The 23,728-nt window shown below is 41.5% G+C and overlaps 1 protein-coding gene across 14 annotated transcripts in view; it reads left to right on the plus strand.

Annotated features, from left to right (window-relative positions):
• Positions 1-23,728, plus strand: part of foxp1b (forkhead box P1b) — a 179,803-nt gene that overhangs the window by 94,392 nt on the left and 61,683 nt on the right. For 12 of the 14 annotated variants that reach the window (XR_004947971.1, XM_036212113.1, XM_036212109.1 and 9 more), the window contains one exon: positions 19,728-19,847. The exons of 1 other annotated variant lie outside the window; for it this stretch is intronic. Coding sequence is in view for 11 of the 13 variants with exons in the window: in XM_036212113.1 (XP_036068006.1) it covers positions 19,728-19,847 (120 nt within the window). In the remaining 2 variants the exon portion in view is untranslated. Of the gene's footprint in view, positions 1-10,880; positions 11,192-19,727; positions 19,848-23,728 lie in introns of those variants that run through there. One more of the 14 variants, XM_036212115.1, reaches the window with a different exon arrangement.

Raw genomic sequence — 23,728 nt, forward strand, 5'->3', positions numbered from 1 at the left:
GAGTCTGAAGACAGAATTGTGGACCTGGAAATATCGCTGCTATCGCTAGCTCCGACACGCAAAGGAGAAGCCATCTTGCTATGTTGACTCCTCTGACGTCACACGACCACGTGACCAAAACGGAGCTTTTCACCCGGAAGAGACAGGTTTGCCAAATTTGGCCTCACAAATGGTAAATGGTAAATGGCGTATACTTGTATAGCGCTTTCTACCCTCCTTCGAGAGCCCAAAGCGCTTCACAGTCACAGACCCATTCACCCATTCACGCACACATTCACACACTGGTGGTGGCTCCGCTGCCGAACACTGGCTCCAACCTCCCACCAGAGGCAATTCGGGGTTCAGTGTCTTGCCCAAGGACACTTCAACACATGGGCGGGCAAGGCGGAGTCGAACCAGCTCACTTCTGATCAGGAGTCGACCGCCCTACCACTGCACCACGGCCGCCCGTCAAATGCAGTTTTATTTCAATATTTCTTGCTCAAAATACGCCAAAACATTTGGAAATGGTAAATATAAGGCGAAACACAGTTAACACCGAAAATGACCCACAACCCCATTACTAGTCCTTTAAGGTAACACACATTAGTAAAAATAAAAAGTCACATTTATCTTTAAACCTTTAACAGCCTCACTGGACGTCTGAATAGAAAAACAACAAACTAAAACAAACTTCCTTCCCATAAAACATCAAACTGGGATCCAGATGAGACGTGGAGCGGCTCTTTGACTTTATCCGTTTGTCGTTGTCGCTCCGTCTTAGCGAGCTGAAAAAAGCATCAGAAGTGACCATGAAGGATCATGGGAATTTCTAACACAAAAGTCCCCAGTTGACTCGCTCGGGGGTTGTTTCATCCGTAACTGCAGGCAAAGAAAGTGCTAACAGCGCCGCCCGGAGGATGAAAGTATATTACAGCTGTAGAGTTTTGGAACGCCGTGTAGCACACGTGTCAAAGTCAAGGCCCGGGGGCCGGATCCGGCCCTCCAGATCATTTTATTTTATTGTTATTAATGACCCGATGTTATCTTGATCTCATTTCTAACTTGTATAATTTTGACAAAATATATTTTTATGGAGAGTAAAATATTGAAAGTTATTTAAGGTTTAAGTTGATTTATTCTGGAATAATATTCCTGCCTTTTTATTATTCAGAATTATGTTAAAAAGTTACAGTTTTAAAAAAATTGACATCCAGTGACTTTTTGGACTATTTTGGCATTTACTAAGATTTTTTAGAGTGTTTTTCATTTTAGCAAATATTTCAGCTACATGCTAGCTGTTTAGGGTTTTTGTCAAAGTTTTTTCAGTCTTTGTTGGAGTTGAGCTAATATTTACATGCTAGCTGTTTTGGCTAGTCTAAGTTTTTTTTTCTAGTTTTTTAGGCTAATTTGGCATTCAGCAAATATTCTAGCTGGCTATCAGCTTTAGTGTTTTTAGCCATCTATTTCAGTGTCTTCAGCATCTTCAGCGACATAATTCAGTTTACAGCATTCACACTAGCATTATCACAGGTAATGCTATAAATCTGGTTCATGATAATAAAAAGTTACGTCTGTAAAGTTGTAAAAATGTGGTTTTAGAGTGTTCAATAAATGTTTCTCCTGTTCGGCCCGCGACCTCAGGAGTGTTTTAGATTTAGGCCTCCAGTGCGATTGACTTTGACGCTCCTGCCTTAGAGAACCAATGGGAAACAGGTAAGGGGTTCAACTAAACACTCTGCAGCTTCCGCAGCCACGACTTGGCGGGCCAGGAGATAAAATTTGGGGCCCCCTTTGTGCACCCATGGTCTAAAGTGTGGTTGTTGTGTTTATCACAGCTCTGAAAGGACCAGACAAAGTCCACCTGTCCCAGTCTCTTTCTCCCCGACTGTTTTTGGTGATTCTTATTTAGTCTTTCTGTCCTTTCGATGAGGCGCTCCCATTCCCAGATTCCTTGTTCACAGTATCATCTTGTGATATTTTTCCGTCCTCAGAACCCCACCAGCATCAAAGATGGATGGAATTGGCCGTTTGTGGTGTGTTTATCTCAATCTTACAGTAATTTGGTGCTCTCTGTCTTGGCACTCTAGCTCAATGAAAACAATAAATGGCGTCCTTATCTACTTGAATGAATCCCAGATAAGCATGGGAGCCTGCAAGTTATTTGTGGCCATTTTGAAGAGAAAAGCGCCAAAGGAAAAAAGGAAATGCACTCTCCTCTCACATTTTCCCTCGGCCATACAGCTGGAGAGAAAGACACAGAGAGACTTTTTTAATCAGCAGAAGTCTTGCCTCTTAATGTAAAATGTCAAAGATATGCCTCAGCCCTGCGGTGAGTGAAATCTGGGAAGGTCCCGTGTTCAATTGGAAAAGGGGAGCGCTGGGACCCGGAGGTGAGGGAACAGGGGATTTGGTGGTAGCAGCATCTCGGTCAATTATCACAGTTTGTTCTGCTGATCCCCTCAAAGGCTCCACTCATCTTTATGGCTTCACTCTAAACCAAGAACACAATGAAGTGCCGCCTGATTCCTGTTTCTGAAGAGCAGTATCTCCTTTCACAGAAACCCTGCTTTGACTGCAGATCACTGCCGACTGCTGCATGGGCCTCACACTCCCTCACTGTTAGCAAGTCTTGGCAGGTCTGGCTACCTCCGCGGCTGCAGAGAAAAGGATCACTTCCTGGCAGGTGTGGTGTGGGAAGCCACAGCTTCTGCTTTTCTGCTGACTTGTCACAAGTGGAAACGCTCAGAAAAGAGAGAAAAAAGAAATTGCAGAGGAGGGAAAGACATTAAAAGGGTTGACATGTGTAACCTGTTTCAACCGTCCCAGTTAGAGTCACAAATAGATGAAATAAAATCCATTAATTGATCTGAAACGATCTAAAAACTTAATAGATCAATAATCAACCCATAAAAATAGAGATCAATTTAGCACATAAAGCTAAAGTCTGCTAGCTTGATGCTAACGTATAATAGGATTTCCCATAGGACGGCTAATGCTAACGGTTGGTCGACCTAAACTTACATTCTGACTAAATGAACATCTTTATAAACTCACAGACTTGAATGTTCTAAACTCTCTTAATGAAATATTTTTAAAGTAACTATTTATGGTCTAAAACACAGATTTTTGTTCATACTTTCTTCTTCTGGAATAAGGTGTAATGCTATAGATGATCGCCACCTAGTGTCCAAACTGAATCGTCCTCCAGGAGAAGCAGAACAATGTTTCCAATGTTAATGATCTGAACATTTTAGTTAGAACTTCTCCTTTAGAGAATCACTGTAACTCTGGATGATATTAACAATCATTATTTCTCTGATACATTTACAGGATCTGGATCAGATTAATATCAATAGATTCAAACATATAGTAGATTATAATGTATTTCTAAACAAATGTGTCTAAATGTGTAAACTCAAAATTGAATTGGGAGGATCAAAAGAATTTAAAAAAATCAAAATAGAATCGACTCTGGAAATTATATTGATGATCACAAAGTCAGTCAGTCTGGCGTTTTGACCAAATGTTGAGCAAGAGAGAAAACTCTAATCCAGTAAACCAAAATGTTCTTTTTCTGAAGAAGTGATTTACAAAGAGGTCCACTAAAACTAACTTTCATTATGAGACATGATGAACCTGGAAAGATATTCTTGTAATAAAAGAAAAACATGTTTGTTTTGTGTTTACAACTGTTTTCACAGCTTTGACTACAGAGGAAGTATCTCCACTCCTCGTCCTCAATAAATCAGAGTCTTCCAGTTTGTAGGACACCCACACCAAGGGAAGCATGGGTCTGTGCAGCTGTTGAAACCTGTCGTCTAGATGGGAAATTATAATCTTATTTATTTATAGTCTTAATCTGACTCAGAATTTAGTGATAAATTTAGTGATAAAAGTCGACGTTTTGTTGTGCTAACGTCAGACCTGTGAGAGTCTATTCTATTGTAGACTGACATGTCTCTCTTTGCTTCAAGGAAATTTGTTTTTCGAGGAGACGCGCTTCGCTGAGATGTGGTCTAAAGAGGTTTTCTCTCAGGAGTTAACGTTTAATTTGAAAAATTACAAAGAAAAAAAAGTGTTCATTTTGGTTTGCTGGGACATCAGAGTCCCAAATGAATAAAGATGTAAATGAGGAGAAGACAACAGGTAATTATGCTGAACCAGTAAATGAATGACCCACTGACCCTCAACCTTAATTGATTCTATAACCAGAAATGATTTCTCCCTATATGCTGTTGTTTAATTGTTTTGCTCTGAATTAAAAAAGGTAGAAACAGAGAAGGACGAAGAAAAGCTGAGTGTTGCTTCAGCTGTGCAGCCCTTCATGCATATATGTTGGGGGAATATCAAATTATATATGTATATATATTAGGGCTTTGGAAGTTAACGCATGCGATGAATCAGAAAATGAATTAACGCATTAATATTTATTAAATCAGATGAATCCCCTCTCAGAGCAGAAGTCCTTCGCTTTACCTACAGTTCAGGTTTCATTGAGCGCGTTAAAACACCGTCAGGCATTATAGAGCTTATACTATGGTTATTTACAACAGAACTGGATATTTAATATGTTTTAGGACTTTATTCTGGTTATTTTTTGGTTTATATCGTTTTTTCACAAAAATCTATTTGATCCGCGGTCCGGCGCGTTGACAACACGACTTTCTTGGAGTAAAAAAGACATAAAGTCTTTAGAGTTCTGCTCATCTCACTGTTGATGTGTTTTGAACACAACTTACATTTCTGAGTTAATGATAAATCGTATTCAAAATGAAACTGACAAACATTTTCTGGGCTGTTTTTGTTCAAAAGCCGCATATTGTCATATAAAATTATGAAGGAAAACATGGTGATAATTCAGGATTAATCATAACAGATCTTTGATTAATCTGAATACATTGTTTTAATGATTTAAAGCACTAATTAGAAATAAATGTAAATGTGTTTTGTGTGATTTCATGTTCTGATTATTTGCAGATAAAGGGTCACCAAATAATGTAACAAAAAATTGTGATTATCGCGATTAATTAGTTAACTATTTTTAATCGATTCCCAGTATAATATATATATATATATTATTTAATGAATGCTTGAATGGCAAAATACTTTAGGCCCCCCAGAATAGTTTGGCTTATAAATGCACTGAAAGTCCCAAAAATGAACGAACTGTTGCTCACTGAAAGCATTGCAGAAATCGTTCTTTTGCACGAGGATTTTCTTCCATTCATTCCTCCAGTATTTGACCAAACAATATTCCATCCTTCATTCCTTCCTTTACTGAATTCCAGTGTCTTAGCATTGATCAGACAACACAATAATCAAAGGTCTGAACATGATCAGTAGCTTCCTCTTTGGTGTGTATAACCGGCTTGGCAATGGCAGAAGTGACGGTTTTCCTGCAGGTTGTCAGTAGGTTTGAGCTGTCGGATAGACTTTTTAATTCTTCTCCCTAATTTCTTACAACCACACATGTCTACTTGACAGATTATTTTCCCTCTTACATCTTTACAGCAAACTGCTGCTGCGGAGTTTGGGTTTTCTTTAGTTCATGTCAGCAGTTCTATGAACAACATGGACGTACATGGAGCTATACACAAAATAAAAAGTCACATCGATCTGATCAAACCAGGATCGTTCCAGTTATCCACGATTCCCTCCCCAGGTCATTGGCTTCACAGATGATCACAAATATGTGGTGGTCAGAGACAGTGTGCCAAATGGACTGTCTAGGTGATGACACCCTCTAGTTTGCATGCAAATGTGATAGTGATTCACCTCCAAGTGAACCCACTGGAGCCATGCTGCTGCTGCCTCCGAGAGAGTCGTGTGTTTTTATGACCAGCTGAGGCATGTCCTCTCCAAGGCCCCCCAGCACTGGATCCTTCCACCTCCCCCTTCATCACTGTATCACCTGCTCTCATAAACTCCATGGTCTGTGTGTTTGTGTGTTGGAGGTTCTTGTGTAAGTGTCCGTGAACAGGTGCCCTTGCTTGTTTCCCAGATTTTAAACCTAATCAGCAAAAAATAAAGTCATTGTAAGCTTGCTCATATTAAAGAGCTGATTATTGGTAATAAATGCATTTTTATACATACTTATTACAGAGGCAGTTTTCGTCTTGCACTTAATGAGAGTAATTTGATTTGCTTGAGAGATAACAGTTTCCTAGAATTAATGCGGCAGCCTCTATTCCAAGATAGAATGAGATCTAAGATTCTTCACAGGTCGTGTGCTTCTCGATGCGCCGCTCTCACATAGCAGCTAATGGAGTTGAACAGCAGTCTGTCATCCGCGCGCAGCAACACATCTATAGCCCACATGCCCTTGGTTCCTGCTCAGCCTGTTGTTAGGGCTACTCCTCACCTCACATTCTCTGCATTTATCCGAATGATTCCAGGAGCAAAACAACTCATTCAGGTGGTCAAACAGCTGGAAGATCAAATAGACTCAGTAAGGTCAGGGTTCATCATTCTACTTCATAAAAGAACTCTAGATTGACTAGATCCATGGAAGAGTTCAGGAATGGATTCTGCTGCCCAGCTCGCTAAGCTCTACTGCTCCCATATGATCCACTGCCAGCTCTACTCCAGCACCCGGACATTTATATGATTGCTTGAAATAAACCATTTCAAATCAAAGTTTGAATCAAAGCTCCATCGGGTCATTCCTCTGGTCGCAGACCATCTTTATCCTGCAGATCAGAGCGTCCTGCTGCCAAACTCTCCTCCTGTCAGGGATGGTGGTGGAGGACCCAAACGCAGGAGACGGGACATGGTGGCAGAAACTTAAAGATTCACTTAAAAACTCAAAACATGACAAAACCAGGGGAAAAGTGACGTGACATAACAGAACAGATGACCTGACAATGAGAACTGAAAACCAGACACTTACATACGCTGAGGGTGATTGACTAAATGAAGACGGCTGTGGGTGATTTGACCAGAACATGGTGAGACTGACAGGGAAAACAGAACATGACAAAACTGAAGCATGGATCATGACACCTCCACACATGTCCTGCGTCTGGTACCAGTTCGGGACCGGTACCGCTCGGGTTAGGGTACCAGCTTTGGATACCAGTGCGCTATGTGTCGAGGGACTGGACCGGTTCTGGTTCCTGCCCGGAGGTTGGGGACCAGTAATTCATTGGGAACAAAAACAAGGAGTTTGAGACACCCAAAACGACAAAAGTGATGTGAAAGGTCCTTAACCCAACGTCAGTATGTGACGAGTTGGGAGTAAGAATATGTTGTCAAAACAAACATTTTGAGGTTTTTTTTCTCCTTCAGTGAGTCCTGGATTACATGCCGTTTTTTATTTCATTAGTGACACACAGATGGAAGGTATACTGAACGATGTTAAGTCATTTTTTAAATTGAATAATACAGTTCAGTTTATCTGACATATTGATTTTGCTGCTTTTATTGTTGTGATTCCCACTGAGTGGAAGGTTCCTCTAAATGTCTACACTAAAACAATTGATCATCACATTCAGATGTTCAGAAATGTTTCTTTTCTTCCTTTGAAGCAATAAGAATGTAAAGAAGTGGTGGAATGAGCAGACAAAAGAAAACAATCAGGAAGTGAAGGCCTCCATATGTCACTTCTACGGACTGTGGCATTGTAATGCATTACATCCGACTGTGAAAAGTGATGTGTCTGGACGCGGCTGGAAATAACTTGTCTTTATGACCAGGACAATCATATTTTTCCCCTTTCTGCTTTTTTCTTGACTTCCTTCACTCCTGGCAGCGTCTGATCACATTACCTGTTCTGGAATGACTTCAGCAGAGACACTGCTATTCCCAGAGAGCTGTCTGCTCCCTGCAACTCAATCCATACTCAATTGGACCGTGTGTGATTTATAGAAAAGCTTCTGCTTCAGAGGAACTCTCATTCAACACTCTGTGAACTTTAGCTCAGCAGCTCATGACGTGTTAGGCCTCTGAGTGAAACACCAACAATTATGGGAAAAAATAACACTCATGAATGTAGGAATTCAGGAATTTGAAAGAGAAAAATGATAACTGCTTAGAAATAAGACAGGCATTTTGTTTGTTTATAAACACGTTTGTGATTTATGTCAACCTAAAGCAAATGTCTGTCCTAACATTGCTTTGTTGTTCTTGATAAAAACTTGTGTTTTGTGTGTCGTCTTTATTAGTTAGCTCATGTTTCCTGTCTTTTCTGGCTGGTTTCTCTGTTCTTGTGTTCATTCATTCTCCCTTTATTCTGGAAGTCTTCTGCATGTGTGGGAACGTTTGAACTCAGACTGTTTCACTGCATGGAATCTGTTTCAGCTAAATCATTTAGTTAAATAATCAGAGGAGTAAATGTGTTTTTTTCAGATGTCATTTCCAGTCCATGGATGGATGAAGCAGCTTTGCTTTGGGTAGCATGACTGTTGTGTGGATTTACTCAGCATCTCTGCAGACGTCATCTCCACGCCCTGCAGCGTCAGAGACGATGAGCTGATGACACGAGCCATCAGCTCATAGTGTCACTCTCTGGGTTCAAACCGTTTCCTGATCAATGCTTCCTTTTCTGACACGTTCCTAAGGTTGAGCGCAGACTATAACCATCTAAATTCAACACAACTCAATGGAAAGATTTAGGGGTTTAAGTGGTAATATCCCAGAAGTCTCGAACCTATCAATACTGTTGAGTTCTCCGTCCATGAGACCAAGACAGATGGATCTTCCCATTCTAAACAATGCTATTCACACATGATAAAATGTCTTCTCTCTATTCAGGTCTTATGCTGGATCTGTGGAAGCCCACATTCCCAAACACAACACTGCCTCGCTACAAAGTGATGCAACACTTCCGACAGAGATGCAATCAGGAGGACCTGATGTTTTTAAAGCAGCTCATCTGAGGATGCAGCTCAGTCGGCACTGCTCTCAGTTATCCTGTCGGCGGGTTTCATGGCCGTTTTCGGCGGCGCTCATCCTCAACTCGAGGTGGAGATTTGCTGCTCTGTTCTCAGATTCTTAGTTTTCTTACGTCTGGTTCACACTGGACATGGAACGGAGGCCGCTTCCATCCGGAGGCTGCTTCCATCCGGAGGCCGCTTCCATCCGGCGCTTTTGTTGACCTCTGGTGTGGTTCACACGCCGCGGGGCGCCGCTGTCCTCCACGAAAGGCTGGCGGCGTGCAGCGGATCGTTTCAGCGTCTGGCCTATTCTGTGTGCGAGCTGCGAGCCATCAGCGTTAATTCTGGCAGGAAGTAACATCAAGATACATGAGAAAATCTGGTTTATTTTCAAAATAAAATCAATTTTTCACAATAAAACACCATGATTGACAAATGTGATCATGTTTTTGTATCTAAACAGACTGTAGAGAATAAACAATCACAACACAAACACACTTCTCTCTGTGTGTCAACAACAGATAAATTAAAGAAGTGTAGGTCTACTAACTACCGTATTTACTGGACTTTAAGTCACTCTGGAGCATAAGCCGCACTTTTAGAGAAAAGTCCAACATTCATGAACAAATTCCTCAACCCTGACGTAATGTTGCATTGAACATGATTCATGCATCAAATCCGCTGCCTCTTTTGACGTGAGTCAAACTTAATGCTGAATGTTTGTCCAAAGACGGTTTCATAAACTCGACGCTCCCATTGCCTGTGGAGAAGCTATCTTTTAGCCTCATCGCTACATGATGGAGGCTCTGACTGTATATCTGGTTTAAAATGTACAGAAGATACGATGATGTTGAGAGGTTAAGTTATTTATTTTGAAGAGCTCTACAAAAGCATCTATAATCATTTCTCCATGTCTGGGTTTTTCACTCTTTTTCTAACCGCGATGGTTACCTTCTGCAGGACTGTTTTTAGCTGCTCTTCTGACTGTTTGTAACCCAGTTTGATGCTTGCTGTCCTGCATTAATCCAAGGAGAGAAAAATAAAAACAAAAATAATAACAAGAAAAACATCATAACATCCATGAGGAGAATGATCAGATTCTCAGCTATGTTTGTTTTGAACACCACTTCTTCTGGGTTTCTGTCAGCAGCAAATACTGATACACAAACCTACGGCGCCCTCTAGTGGCTGTTAGTGGGAAACAACAGCTAAAAGGCAACCGGTTGTTAGTAGGAAAATAATGAATATTTGAGCCTATTAATCTTTAAAAAAAAATCACAAATTGCTCCCCTGGTTCTATTAAAAAAAAAAAAAAAAAAACACGACTTGTAGTCCGGAAAAAACAGTTCTTGCTTCATAGCAGAAACATGGGGTCATATTTTAGGTTATTAACTGATGGCAAAAACGAAGTAAGCTCTAGCAGATGTGTCTGTTGACCGCTGCAGGAAAATGCGTGTCTGGTGTGAATAGCTGCGCGCACTCCGCCCTGCATCGCGGCGCTTTGTGACGTTTTGTTTTGCTTTTTGTGGCGCTTCCTGGCGCTTAGTGGGCCTCCATGGCGCTTGGTGGCGCTTGGTGGCACGTACACCAGTGTGCTCCAGTGTGAACCTTTTGTTAGACGTAGTTTTGCTCGTCTACTCTAAATGACAGCCACAGCATTTGTCCAGAGTGTTTCAGCCTTTCCATTCCATCAGTAAAAGCTGCATTCCCGGTAAGGACACATGGACGCGGTGACACACGGCTGAGTGCTGATAGACTTTCCACTGGACTGGACTAAATCAGCATCAGCCTGCTGGAGCTGATTACTGCAGGATGAAAATGTGCTATCTTAATGGTACATCCTTTCATCAGGCAGCCCAGTTGCTTTTCATTTTGTGGCTAATATGTCTATTCTTATGAGTCATTTACTTCTTTAATTACCTTTAGCAGCAGATGCACAATGGTGTATTAATGTGAATGATTTTTACTGCCACTTCATCATGCTGAGCTTGTGAAGTTGAAAAGCGTAATTGAGGTGGAAGAGCGACTCCTGAGAGAAACAATATTTAGTTGACAGTTCCTCTTGTCGGATGGGAGGGTGTTTATGAGTTTACAGCGCACTAAAGCTGTAACCTGCGCAGTATTCCTTTCATAATGGCCGGGACAAAAGGCTTTACTCAGATTCTGCTTAGTTATCAAAGCAGCTCTGGACAGCGTCTTGGTGTGATCAAACACTTTGTGTCCCGTTTGTTTTCATGTTTTTGAGGCGATCATGATTAACTCTGCCATTCTTCTCATCTACATGTGTCTGCTCATGTTGTCCCGTGTGTTTGGTCTGCTGCTGGAGTCTGTGTTTGGTGAGTTTCTGATCTTCTCGTCTGTTTTTAGCTATCTGCTGTTGTTGCTGGGATCCAGACAGATACATGCAGAGGCTGCCTGACCTGCACAGCTCAGTCACATCGCTGGAATCAACGATGGGTTAAAGTCCCATTAGTTGTCACACGCTGCAGTGACAACCCCTCCCCACCCGTGGGGGAGCGGTGAGTTGCAGATACAGCTGCGCTCTGGAACCATTTGGTGGTTTAGCCTCCAATCCATTATCTTAAGGAGGGAGACATTGGATCCATTTTTAGAGTCTTTGGTCTGACTCAGACGGGATTTGAACTCACGACCCTCCAGTCTCAGGGCGGACACTCTACCACAAGGCCGCTGAGCTGGTGGGTCTGCTGGCTCATCCCTTCTTTACCTGAACCCCATCATTTGGACTTTGTTTAGCGTCTTCTCTGCACCTCTGGTGCAGCCATCAGTTTTTCTTTCGTCCTCGTCCTCAGGTACTGCTCGTCTTCATCGCTGCTCTCTGCTCTCCCTCAGTGACTAACTTTACTAATACAGTACCTGTTCAGGTAGGTTAAGAACACAATGTTGGGTTTCTGTTGAGGTTGGATTCTGCTTCCCATAACTAAACCCTCAGCCTTATTGTTTAAATGAGGACATTTGAAGTGTTTAGAGATGTCATAAATATTAATGTTTCAGTTGAAAAGTGCAGCTAAGGAAATGATTCTAATGGTCTGAAGTGGGTATGAAACACTGATTTATTTATGTATTCTACACAAATGAGTTTGACAATCCAAACACAGGCTGGAGTGTTGTTGCCAGAGCCCCGTAATGTGTAAGGTGTGAACATCAGGGCCAGTTCTCCACGTGGAGAGGCTTTTTGGAAATGGCTTTAATTATATACTTAGTGGGAATCAGACTTTTCCCACTTTGCAATGCAGATAAATACAAAGGAGAAATATGCAAATCAAACAAATCGTCATGATCAACACAGGATACGCTCTGATATGTTTAACCACCCCCCCACAAACACACTCCAGTCGATGTTCGGCTTTATTTCAGACAAACGAACTTCCAGTTCGTTCCATGAATGTCAGCTTAGTCAGCATGTTTTCATCACCTGTAATTCAGTCATTTTCAGTTGTATGCTCGCTGCTCACAACAACACACCGTTCATACTTCCTGCTGTCGCCGTGTATTTAGAAGCAAGTCTCCTTAAAGTTCTTGTTAAAACATTTAGCTGAAGTTTCTGTTATTAATCAAACCTAATGATGGAGAATGTCAGTCAGACATGTGTTATATCATTCAGTAAATAGACATGCTTGCAGCAGTTATACATTATGCAAAGCACTCCATTTGACAGCATTTCCACTTAACTCTTTGATTTTATAAACACTACTGTTCATTATCTGCCGCTGACTAGCTGGTAGAAGGAAGGCGGACTCTGCATTCATGTCAGCATACAGATCTCCACAGCAGTCGGCTGTCCTCTGGAGTAGATGTGGTAACGAGGGACGTACTCACAGATCACTCGATGGGAAGTGCGGTTCCCGTCCCCGGCTCCACTCATTGACTCTTTGTGCTCGTGCTCACAACACCACGATGTCGTTGAGGAGTCCTGAAGCGAACGCTAAGGCCGACCTCTGCTCAGCATCCAGGATGACAGCAGAGCCGTCACAAATACCAAAGGCTGCTCTTAAGTACAGATGGACTCAGACACGACATAACCAGAGAGTAGGCCGTGAGGAAGAAAGACAGGCATCTTCTTCCGCCAAAATAACTACTCAACTTTATGATCCCTGTATTATCGTTTTTGTCAGTTTTTGCAAATGTGTGCTACCATTTAAATTTGGTCTAAAACAGGGATAGGCAACTCCAGGCCTCGAGGGCCGCAGTGTCTGCATGACTTCCAGGTATCAAATCCCAACTCATGACTGATTACCTTCTTCAGGTGTGTCCAGCCAATTAGAACATGCCAGAGCAGGGGATGTTGGAGAACATGCCTCAAGGCCTGGAGTGGGCTATCTTTAGTCTAAAACTTTGAAAATTAACTTTATAATGAGACAGATGAAGTTTCTGTTACTCTGTTGTTAATAAAATCAGAATAAGTTTTACTGTGTAGTTATATCTAGAATAAAAATATGTATTTTACTAGATATTTTTAGAACAAAGTTGGATGTATCAGCTTATTTATCTGTAAACCTTTCAGTCAAATTGCTTGGCTGTCTTAAATATCAGTTTGCAAATTATTATAGCCAAAAAAGTGTCATTGTCTCTCTGACAGAAGTGTAATGGTCAAGCCTTATCCGTACCTCTTTTATTTACTACACTATTACATTTTCTCCTCCTGCTTCCACTAGCCAGAAAAATGAGCGGACAGAAGTAGCTGGCTTCAGTTAAAAGGCTACAGAAAAGAAGGATGTGTCTTTCATAAGTTGTGGAAAAAGTTGTAAATGTCAGGTGAGTAGAGAATCGTAGTCAGTCAGAAAGTCAAGCGGATAACCTTGACATTTCTTCTGCTTGCACTGGAGCTCCACAGAGGCCTGAGCTGGACCACATCAGAGCCAACCGATCAGCCTTGTTGTTGCAGAGTTGTCTCCTGACTATTAACGCCAGGCTAATCAGTAAAGTTGAAGATTCGCACACCAGTGGAAACTCTAACAGACGTGTGTCTGTTCCTTCAGTCAGACCGCAGGGATCCTGTTACACATGCTCCTACATCTCACAGCAATTTGAAGGATCTGCTTCATACCTGTAGAGATTCAAGAACTTTCTTTAATGGATCAAAAAAACCCTAACATACATGTATGTATGCATGTATGTATACATACATATATGTATACATACATACATACATACATATATACATGCATACATACATGTATGCATGTATATATGTATACATGTATGTATGTATACATATATGTATGTATACATACATACATGTATACATGTATGTATGTATACATATGTGTATGTATACATACATACATGTATACATACATATATGTATACATGTATGTATGCATGTATACATGTATACATGTGTGTATACATGTATACATACATATATGTATACATTCATAGATGCATGCATACATACATACATGTATATATACATACATATATACACACACACATACATACACGTATACATACATACATACATACATACATACATACATACATACATACATACATACATACATACATGTATGTGTACATGTATGCATATATGTATGTATGTATGTATGTATACATGCATTCATACATGTATGTATGCATGTATGTATACATACATATATACATGTGTGTATCATATCCCTGACGGGTAGACACGGGCTGTATGGGCACGTAGGGAGTCTGGAGGTAATATGTTCATGCACATTTTTCTATAGGCACCAGGCTGTAAAGTAGATGAGATACAGACACGCCGTCCAGATTTTTCCAAACTCTGTGCACTGCCCATTCCTGCTGATGACCTCACTTCTGGGTCGAGTGACCACTGGCCGTCTTGGCTGCTCTCTGGACTCTACAAAGTTATTTTTTTACATATATTGACTTAACATTTGTGGTCACTAAGTGGATTATTCATTACATTCTCTCCACCATAATCAATGTTGTCTGATGACTGAATCTGTGCACGATGTGCCACGTTTAGCAGACCTGCCGGTGTGAGCTAGCCTGTCTCTGTTCCACGACTGCTACCAGTGACAACAGTGAGGATGAACTCTGGTTTTTACTCACCTGGACTGTCCTGTCATCCATCCAGCATCTATCAACAGCTCTGCTCCAGTATTCTGCTGCCCAGCTCATTAAGCTCTACTGCTCCCCATATGATCCACCACTGTCAGATCTACTCCAGCACCCGGACATCCATCAGAGATCCACTAGAGCTCTCTCCTGCATCACCACAACTCCAACTCCATCAGGTTATTCTAGTCGCCAACTATTGTGGAACTCTCAGATCAAAGCGTCCTAGCCCGCCTAGCCCAGTCAGCTAACAACACTGCTACCAAACTCTCCTCCACATCCGTGAACATCAGCCTTTTAATCATCCGCTCTCTTTTGAGCAAGGGACATCTTGTCCAAGATCTCCTCGCTGACCGCCAGTTGGATTTGATGTGTCTGACAGAGACGTGGCAGCAACCGCAGGACATGACTCTGAGGTGATTTACCATGAGAATTGGAAGATTGCGTCTATCTGTCAGTTTCCAGAGCTACACGAAGTATTGTTGCCACTATATATGAACCAACAAATCCAAATAAGGACTTGATCACAAACCTCTCTGCTTTCCTGACACACCTCTCTGTACTTACTCCAAACTCAGTACTCTTGTAGAACTACAATATCTTCATGGACAGACCCAAAAATCCTAACCAAGGACTCCACATCTTGTCTTCACAGTTTTGGCTTCGGTCCACACATCAGTTTCTCCGCCCACACCAAAGGAGATGTACTGGACCATGTCTGCCTCCAAAACTGACCCCCTTCCATGTTCAGACCACATGCTACTAAGTTTAAATTCCAACATTTCACTCTCCAAATCCAACCCTCCACGCACCATAACCTGTTGTAATGACATCAACATGAAGCGCTGTCCTCACACATCGGCGATCTCCCCAGTCCTGTCAATCTTCAAATCCCTCCTGAGGTGCCGGATGGTTTCCCGGAATCTCTTTGAGGCCAACCACTAGTCCTAGACCCTGGCTTCACCAAACTCCTCCCAGGACCACAGCATCCCAGGTTAGAGCTTGTTTAGTCTGCATGTACCTGTCAGCTGCTTCTGGAGTCCTACAAGCCAGCATCCCTTACTTCCAGTGTCCACCTCTGGGTTCAGTGACTGCTGCCGCGACAGGCACCAGAGACCTTACGACCACAGATCTGAACAGCACAGAGACAATGGAGTTGGAGAACATGATCAACTCGGACTCAATGTCCCCTCCCTCTTTACCTGTTTGAAGCTCTCCCAGGTGTTGCAGGTAAAGACTTGTAAAGACGTTTCCAGCAGACCCCCACAGTATGTTTAGTTGTGCCAAGTCTTTCCGCCTGTTTCCCCACCAGCGACTCTAAGTCACCACCAGGTAGTGTTCAGTGGACAGCTCCGCCCATCTCTTTACCTGTGTGTCTTAAGATGAATGGTCAACGATTACCTGAATCTCCTGCCTGGGGTGTCCTGGTCGTAGTGACATCGGTGGACACCCTTGGCCTCAAACATGATGCCCGCTACAGACAAACTATGACGAGGACAGACGTCCAACAACAAAACACCCATCAGGTTCAGATCAGGAAGGCCATTCCTACCAATCACACCCCTCCAGGTGCTGCTGTTGTTGCCTACCTGGCCACTGAAGACCTCCAAGAGGACATGGAGCATTGGGGCACTTTCCAGAACTCTCCAGGAGACACCATGAAGACCAGGTACTCTAAACTGCTGAAAGCTGAAACCACAGTCAGAGACCTATCTATTTGGACCTATGGATGATTGATACACAAGGTTTTAAATGGACTTGCTCCGCCTCCCATGTCTGACTTTCTTAAGAAAACAGCTCACACTGGTCTTAGGACCAGAGCCTCCTCTAGAGGGAGCTATGAGGTTCCACTCAGGAAAACTGGATTCAGACAAAACGCTCCGTCTGAAACAGCCGGTAAGATCTGGAAACATCCTCCACTTCCTGTAAGAGAACATCCCACCTGAAGGTGAAGGTAGATGACCTTCTCATCCACGAGGGTAAACTCCAGCAGTTCTGAGCTGGTGGTTCAGGAGTATGTCCACATCAGTCCGCTGCCTTTCACCATGATTAACTCCAGAGTGGCATAGAATGGGCACATAGCAAAGAGGAGTCTTGGTTGCAGCAAGTGAAAATTGACTAACACTGTTTTTATGTCTTTTAGTTCATATGTTTACTGCCCCATTTGTTCTTTTAATAAGTATACAATCTATACGTTAGAATAAAATAGAATCCTTTCTTGCTGTCATACTCTGGACATAAAAGACTTTATGGAACCTTTCCCAGATCATAAGTAGCTCCATGAAACTGTTTTGTGTTTGCAAAATGTTGCACTATTGTTTGCTGAATTTACATTTGTATCTCCACAGTAAGTTCTGGTATGTCACCTCACTGTAACGACATTATTAATATTAATAATATTAAAATGTTTAGTAACACGCCATCTCTTGCTGCCTTTGCAAAATGTTTTAATCATTTTTAGCTTTAGCAGCTCCTGAATGTGATTTTTTTTTCCTCACAGCTTTTAGATTGAAATGTCAAGAACTTTCTTATTGTTTTTGTACTTCTTTAGCGCAGTGCAAACAAAACCTGTTTCCTCACCGTGTCCTCTTTACTGCTTGTAGTACAGTGTTACATTTGTACGTTTTTCCAGTTCACACTGCACTACAAAGTGGAGAAAACAGTTTGCAAAAACACTTAAACGTGGTGTGTAAATGAGTCTCGGGCCACATTTTAATGAGACAAAGTGATTCATTTGTTGACTTCCAGTGTCACTGTTTGGTAGTATTTGCAGAAACTTGAGTTTTACTTTGTTGTACTTTCTGAGATGTTTTCATCCATAGACCTGTCTGAACTTCCTATCATTTCCTGTTGACTCAACTCTCTTTGTTCCAACTCTCTCGGCTGTAAACTCAGACACACAAACATTGAACACACACACATTTGACTGGATGTGTCATCATTTAGGAGGAAGAAAAAACTGAACTTTGTTTACTCTTTGATGTGCCAGAATACCACGCCCTGGGTGTAGTGAAACATTTTATTACAATATGTTTTTAGCTTGCAGTTTCCTTATGAATGGCCATTGTTTCTGAATATTCCAGTAACTCTAAACTTGTGATGTTAAATGACTGTTTAGTTTACTTTTATTATAGCTTATATGACTTCAAGAATTTTAGTTTTTATCAGAGAGTTATTAAAGAATTCATCCTTTTTCGATTACTACAGTAATGTTTGGTTTTAGGGATCTGTAAAACTTTAGAAAAACTGATGAAAATGTTTTGAGCTTTGAATGTTTTTTGGTCACATATTCATGATTATAGATTTAGTCATTTAAGGAGTTTTGTTTCAGTGAGACTGATTATTTTCAGACTTTTTTCTGATTTCTACAGTTCATTTGTTTGTAATATTTCACCTAAAACCCAGACAGAAATTTTTTGAATCCTAAGTTTGAAATGAAAATTATGAAGCGGATGTAAAACCATTTTTCTACCCTAAGAAAGACTCTTCTCTGGAGTATTCACCTTTTGTCACAAACCTCAATACAAAACAGTTTAATGAATTGCAACAGACTGCTGTAATGAATGATGATTTTAGGCTTTGGAGAGGGAGCCAAACAGAAATACTGTGTTTTTGCTTTAAAGTTTACTGTGGTGACATTCAAGGGAAAACTCCTGATTATAGTGTGTGTTCATACGAATGCATCACGTTTCATCTGCCTGCTGTGTGTCAGTGAGTCAGTAACAGTATCATGAAGCTGGTATTAACTTGAACTGTTGTCCACATTTAAATAATAACTCTAGAATAGAGGGCTTTCCGTTTATGTTGAAAGCTCATTTTCTTTACACTTCGACTCAGTTTTTCTGAGTATTTGTATCCTGTTAAAGCTGGCGTGTAACTAAAGAACTTCCTGATATACATTCCATCAGATGAGCTGAAGCACATATTTAATTGTTGAAGCGATTGTCAGAGTTTGATGGAGGGAATGAGGACGGTTGTTGACCCAGATGGTTTACTGGTGAAGGTGTGAGGCTGGCCAGTTTGCTGTGTGAACAGTACTAGCTCTTCTCAGTATCACAGGCTGCTTTTGAGTTTTTCTCCAGCCCTTTTCTCTGCAGCTTTCTTTGATTATCTATTGTAAGGGAAAAGGGGAGGAGCCTGAGGAACAGATTTCTTTCGGCAATGAAAGGCCATGTCTTTGGATGGGTATTTGAAACTGACACTCTCTTTATTTTTCAATCAGAAGAACAGATTAGTGTATTTTACAATTATTTGTATTATTATTTGCAAGTGTAACTTATCTATGGAAATATCCTCCTTTAGGATGACTGAAGATTTTTGGATAATGTTTTTCATAAGGCGGCACGTCATCTTTCTGCAGTCGATTGTTACACGACTCCAAACTTCAGTTTCAGATTCACTGGAGAGCAGCGTTAGGAGAGATTCATGGAGGTTTCTGTGACTGAGCAGCTTCATCCAAGCACACAGTGCAATCCAAAGCGTATGATGTAGTGGTGTGAAGAACAAAACTTGAATGAAGGCATTCGCTTGGAGAGAACTTGACTAGCCTGACTTCAACCTTACAGAAACCTTTGGATGATTTAGAGCAAATCCTGATTCTGGTCTGGTTGTTCAGCATCAGCTTTGACCTCATGTTTGTGCTCCTGAAGGAACTATGTGGAACGTCAGTTCTAGATGGCCTGATGTGATGTTAAACCCTAACGGTTAGCGACATTTTGAGTTGGTTGCGATCTTTTCAATAGACTTGAGGCACACCTATCTTCAAACAGTCCTCACAACAACTTGATTTCTGTTTCTCTCTGTAAGGTCCTTCAAGCGGCTCGCCTAATTCTTCTTCAGCATCAGCCTCAGTCACACCAACCGCAGCCTCAACCAAACTCTGGCCACAAATCCCCCAAAGCCATCGACAAGGAGCAGCGCCTACAGGTGCTGTAAACATCTTATTCTCTCTCTCCAACTTTAGAAAAGAGTTGATGTGCTCTATCAACATTTCAGCACAATTATTAAGTTTATAATTCAAAATGAACTCTGTAAAAGTCCCAACTGTGGATCTGCTCTCTGGCATGTGAATTAGTAGCATTAAGTGAAATGTGCTGTCTAATGATAAGAAGACATGAGCTTTGCGTGTTGGCTGATAAGAGTTGGGGTGACTGTCAATCACTTTTACCGTAGCCCCCCTACGCCTCTTCCTGAAGTATGTAGTTAGTATGAATCCATGTTCTCTTCTTTACTTTTCTGCCTCTGTAAATTGCACATGTATGCACATACATGTCCACAGACATACCCAGAGTAAAGACATGCTCTAGAAGTGACTAGAGGAGTGATTGTTGAGGTGATTCTTCCTGGATTTGAGATGAAAGCTTCAATAAAGATAAAAATGTTTTAAAGGTTCTTTACCATAAAAAAAACAACTTTTTGAGTTTTCAAGAATATTATAACGTTCATTCCTCACCATAAAGATAGACAGACAGACAGACAGACAGACAGACAGACAGGCAGACAGACAGACAGGCTTTATTCCAGACTCGTAGTCCAATAGGTGAACCAGGATCATAAACAATAGCAAGTACAGTGCCAAGACTACACACCAAATATAAGATGATAAAAAATAAATAAAATAATAATAATGTAATAATAATGAAATAAAAAATACAATAGTTAAAAAACTAGTTTTTAACATAAAGAACCCCAAAACAGTATTTTGATCCATTCACACATTTCTGCCGTGCAGACTCTGCTGTCTGTGCTCCAGTGTCGCGATGGCCCAATGTTGGCGTTTTTCTGAGTGTCATGGATCTCTGGGAAAAGTCTGACATGTCCCAGAAATGGGTGGACAAAAGGCCAAGTCTGCAGTATCATCATTTTATTTTTCTTTATGAACTTTTTCTTCTCAAATTCCAAATTTTTCAGTAATTTTTTTAGGATCTTCCTGTGTTTATATTTTCCATTTTGTTACATAAACCAAAGTTGAACTTGAAAAAACGACTACTCTAATTCATCATATGTTGTTATATTTTGACCTATTTTTATGAGAAATACTTCTTATTGGGTGTATTATGTCTTGTATAAATTACCCTCCAAAAGTGATGGTGTCACTTTTTAAAGTGAAAGTGTTCTAGGCTTAAGGCAGATACACAACACATACATCCATATCTCAAAAAAGTTTATTTTCGTGGGTGAAATGCAGACGGTCTGTCGAACCCGGCTCTAGGATGACATCATCAATGGGCGGCACCCACAAGGGGCCAAAGGCGGAGCCTCAGAGACCATCCTACCCGGATGTGTTATATCCGGGTAGGAAGAGTTGTTAAAAAACAAGTCATATTTCATAAATGATTCATTCTTTAGTGAGCCAGAGGTAATACATGATCATTTATATGGATCTGGTTTACTCCAAAAGACTTCAGAAAGTCATAGTATGGCTCCTTTAAAGAAGCAGTCCAACAGTAATCTAACCAGAAATGATTCATCAAGGGTCCATATCTGATGTAAAACGTGTTTCAGTTTTTGTGTCTGCTGCCTCAGAGATGTGAACCCCTGTTTAAACAAGGAGCCGTTGTTTATGTCTGTGAGAAACTGCAAACGACTTCAGGCCATATTTGTTAATTAATACAGAGGCGCTCCCTCTGTGTGTGTGTGCATGTGCATGTGTATTATTTGATAGCCCTACTCTCCCATTGGGGGCTCTTTTTAATGAGCTATTGTTGCAGCTAGGTCTAATGTCAGGTTGTGGAGAAGCCTCTTTGTTGTGTGTATGTCTTCGGAATAGCTCCAGAGGATGAAATATGACTATGATGACCTTTCAGTTGTGTGCATATTTGTCAGGATTCAAATACGTTGAAAGGATCAAACTAAACTGTTTCCTCTGGTGTGCCGGGGACGAGGCTGCGGAGGTCGACGGAGGAGACCGGGATCCAGATTCCAGAGCTGGACAGTTGTTGCTACTTAGCAGAGAACTAGACCATCTCCTGCAGACAAAGACTAAATTAAAATTCTAATTTATTAATGTATACAGAGAGCTTGGCTAAGCTGTCACTTAGCTATTGAAAAAATAGCCCCCTTCCCCTCCCCACTATTGTGGGGGGAACTCAGACTTTCTGTTGCTCATGTACTCTGACGTCAGGTGTTTGGATTGAAAATCGGTCGCGTAGCTGTTGTTATTGTACACTTCCAGTTAGTTAGTTAGTTAGTTGGTTACACAGACCGGATGGTGATTACCTATTGACCCAGGAAGGCTCAAAGTTGCGATTCTGCAATTATGAGCTGTTGTAAACGGATTCTTTGAAACGAGCTCTGATCTGCAGGCAGGAGTTCATTCATCTCCGCAGTCTTCTGCTTCTCGTCTTCTTGTTAGACGTGAGGACGTGTGTAGTGAAACTTTTAATCATTTTGGTATATGACTCACTTGACAGCTCATTCAGTCCAAAAATAATGAAGCACAATACATAGGAAACATGTAGAAAAAAAGCCCTGCATCAACAACTAAAAGGAGCAAAGTGTGAGTCAAACGAGGCTGGCAGTCCTTGATCTGCAGTAAATGGCTCTTTGGTTTTGTATCTGCAGCACGGGTACTCCCCGGCCCCAAGCCCCCTCACCACTGCTGCCTCTGGCTGAAGATGCCTGTGGAAGTCTTTTAATCATACGAGAGACACAAACATCTGCTGTGAATGCTGGGAGGCAGCTAAACATACTTGACTGGTCAAGAAGCCAGTAAATTACATTGACAGAGTGACACTTGTAATTAAAAGAGTCCACGCCGATTTTACCTATTGCACTTCACACCTAAAGTGGAACAGCAAATCCCACCCTGCTAATTACCATTATCAGTGAAATGGTTGGGTTTGACTCATTAGTTCCATGTGCATTTAATTAGAGGCAGCTGAAATTGGATTTAACTTATTACTTTTTCATGGATCACTTTCTTGTCATCACTTCAAATTGGATTGCAGCCCCAGGTAACTAATTATACCAGCTGCAGGATCAGGAGTAGAGAAATAGGTAATTAGGAACAACACTGTCGGACCCTCAGTGATAGTCCACCAGCACGGGGTGGGGGAGGGGAAATTACCGCTCATGAGACCGCCTGTTTAACTACACCTCCTGGCAAGGGATCCCAGGTATGCTTCCAGCTCCTGCAGGGATTAGACGGCACTCCGCTCGGAAGTGTTGTTTCAACATGGTGCCTCAGTGGTTTTCAAGTAATGCTTATTTTGTATTTATTTTCCTGTCCAGCAGCTGAGCAAACAGATCAGAGCTGAGGGCCTCTTTCACTGTTACAATGGGGGGTTATAGTCGTTTGACCCATGAGGTGTATATCTGAATAAACCCCTTTTGTGTTTGAGCCTGAACTTTGTTTATGTTCATTATGTTTGTACGCATTGTGTTTGTCGGATCAGACAAAAAAAGAAGGAAAGAAGAGAGTGGAACGTTCGAAATGAGGGATAAGAAAGGGGAGGGGCTTAAGGAAGTTAAAGAAGTGGTGGGGGTGGGGGGGTAGATCACAAAGCCACAAGATGCTGGAGATTCGTTATCTTTACTATCTGGAGTAAATGTTAGTCTAAAGGGGCGGGGCCTGTCCACAGAAACACTCAATGTTACAAACCTGTTGGTTTTTCACACACAAACATGTCAGCATGCACACACCTACACACGCACATACATACAAACTTACACATGTTAAGCATATCCTTCCATCAGGCATGCTATTAGAGGAAAGGTGAGCTGACACCTGTGCACACCTGTGGTGAATGATGGAATATAAAAACAGGAAGAGTGAACGGTCACCCCCACACCAAGACCCCTTCCCC

The sequence above is a fragment of the Oryzias melastigma genome, linkage group LG5 (genome assembly GCF_002922805.2).
Source record: "Oryzias melastigma strain HK-1 linkage group LG5, ASM292280v2, whole genome shotgun sequence".
Classification (NCBI taxonomy): Eukaryota; Metazoa; Chordata; class Actinopteri; order Beloniformes; family Adrianichthyidae; genus Oryzias; species Oryzias melastigma.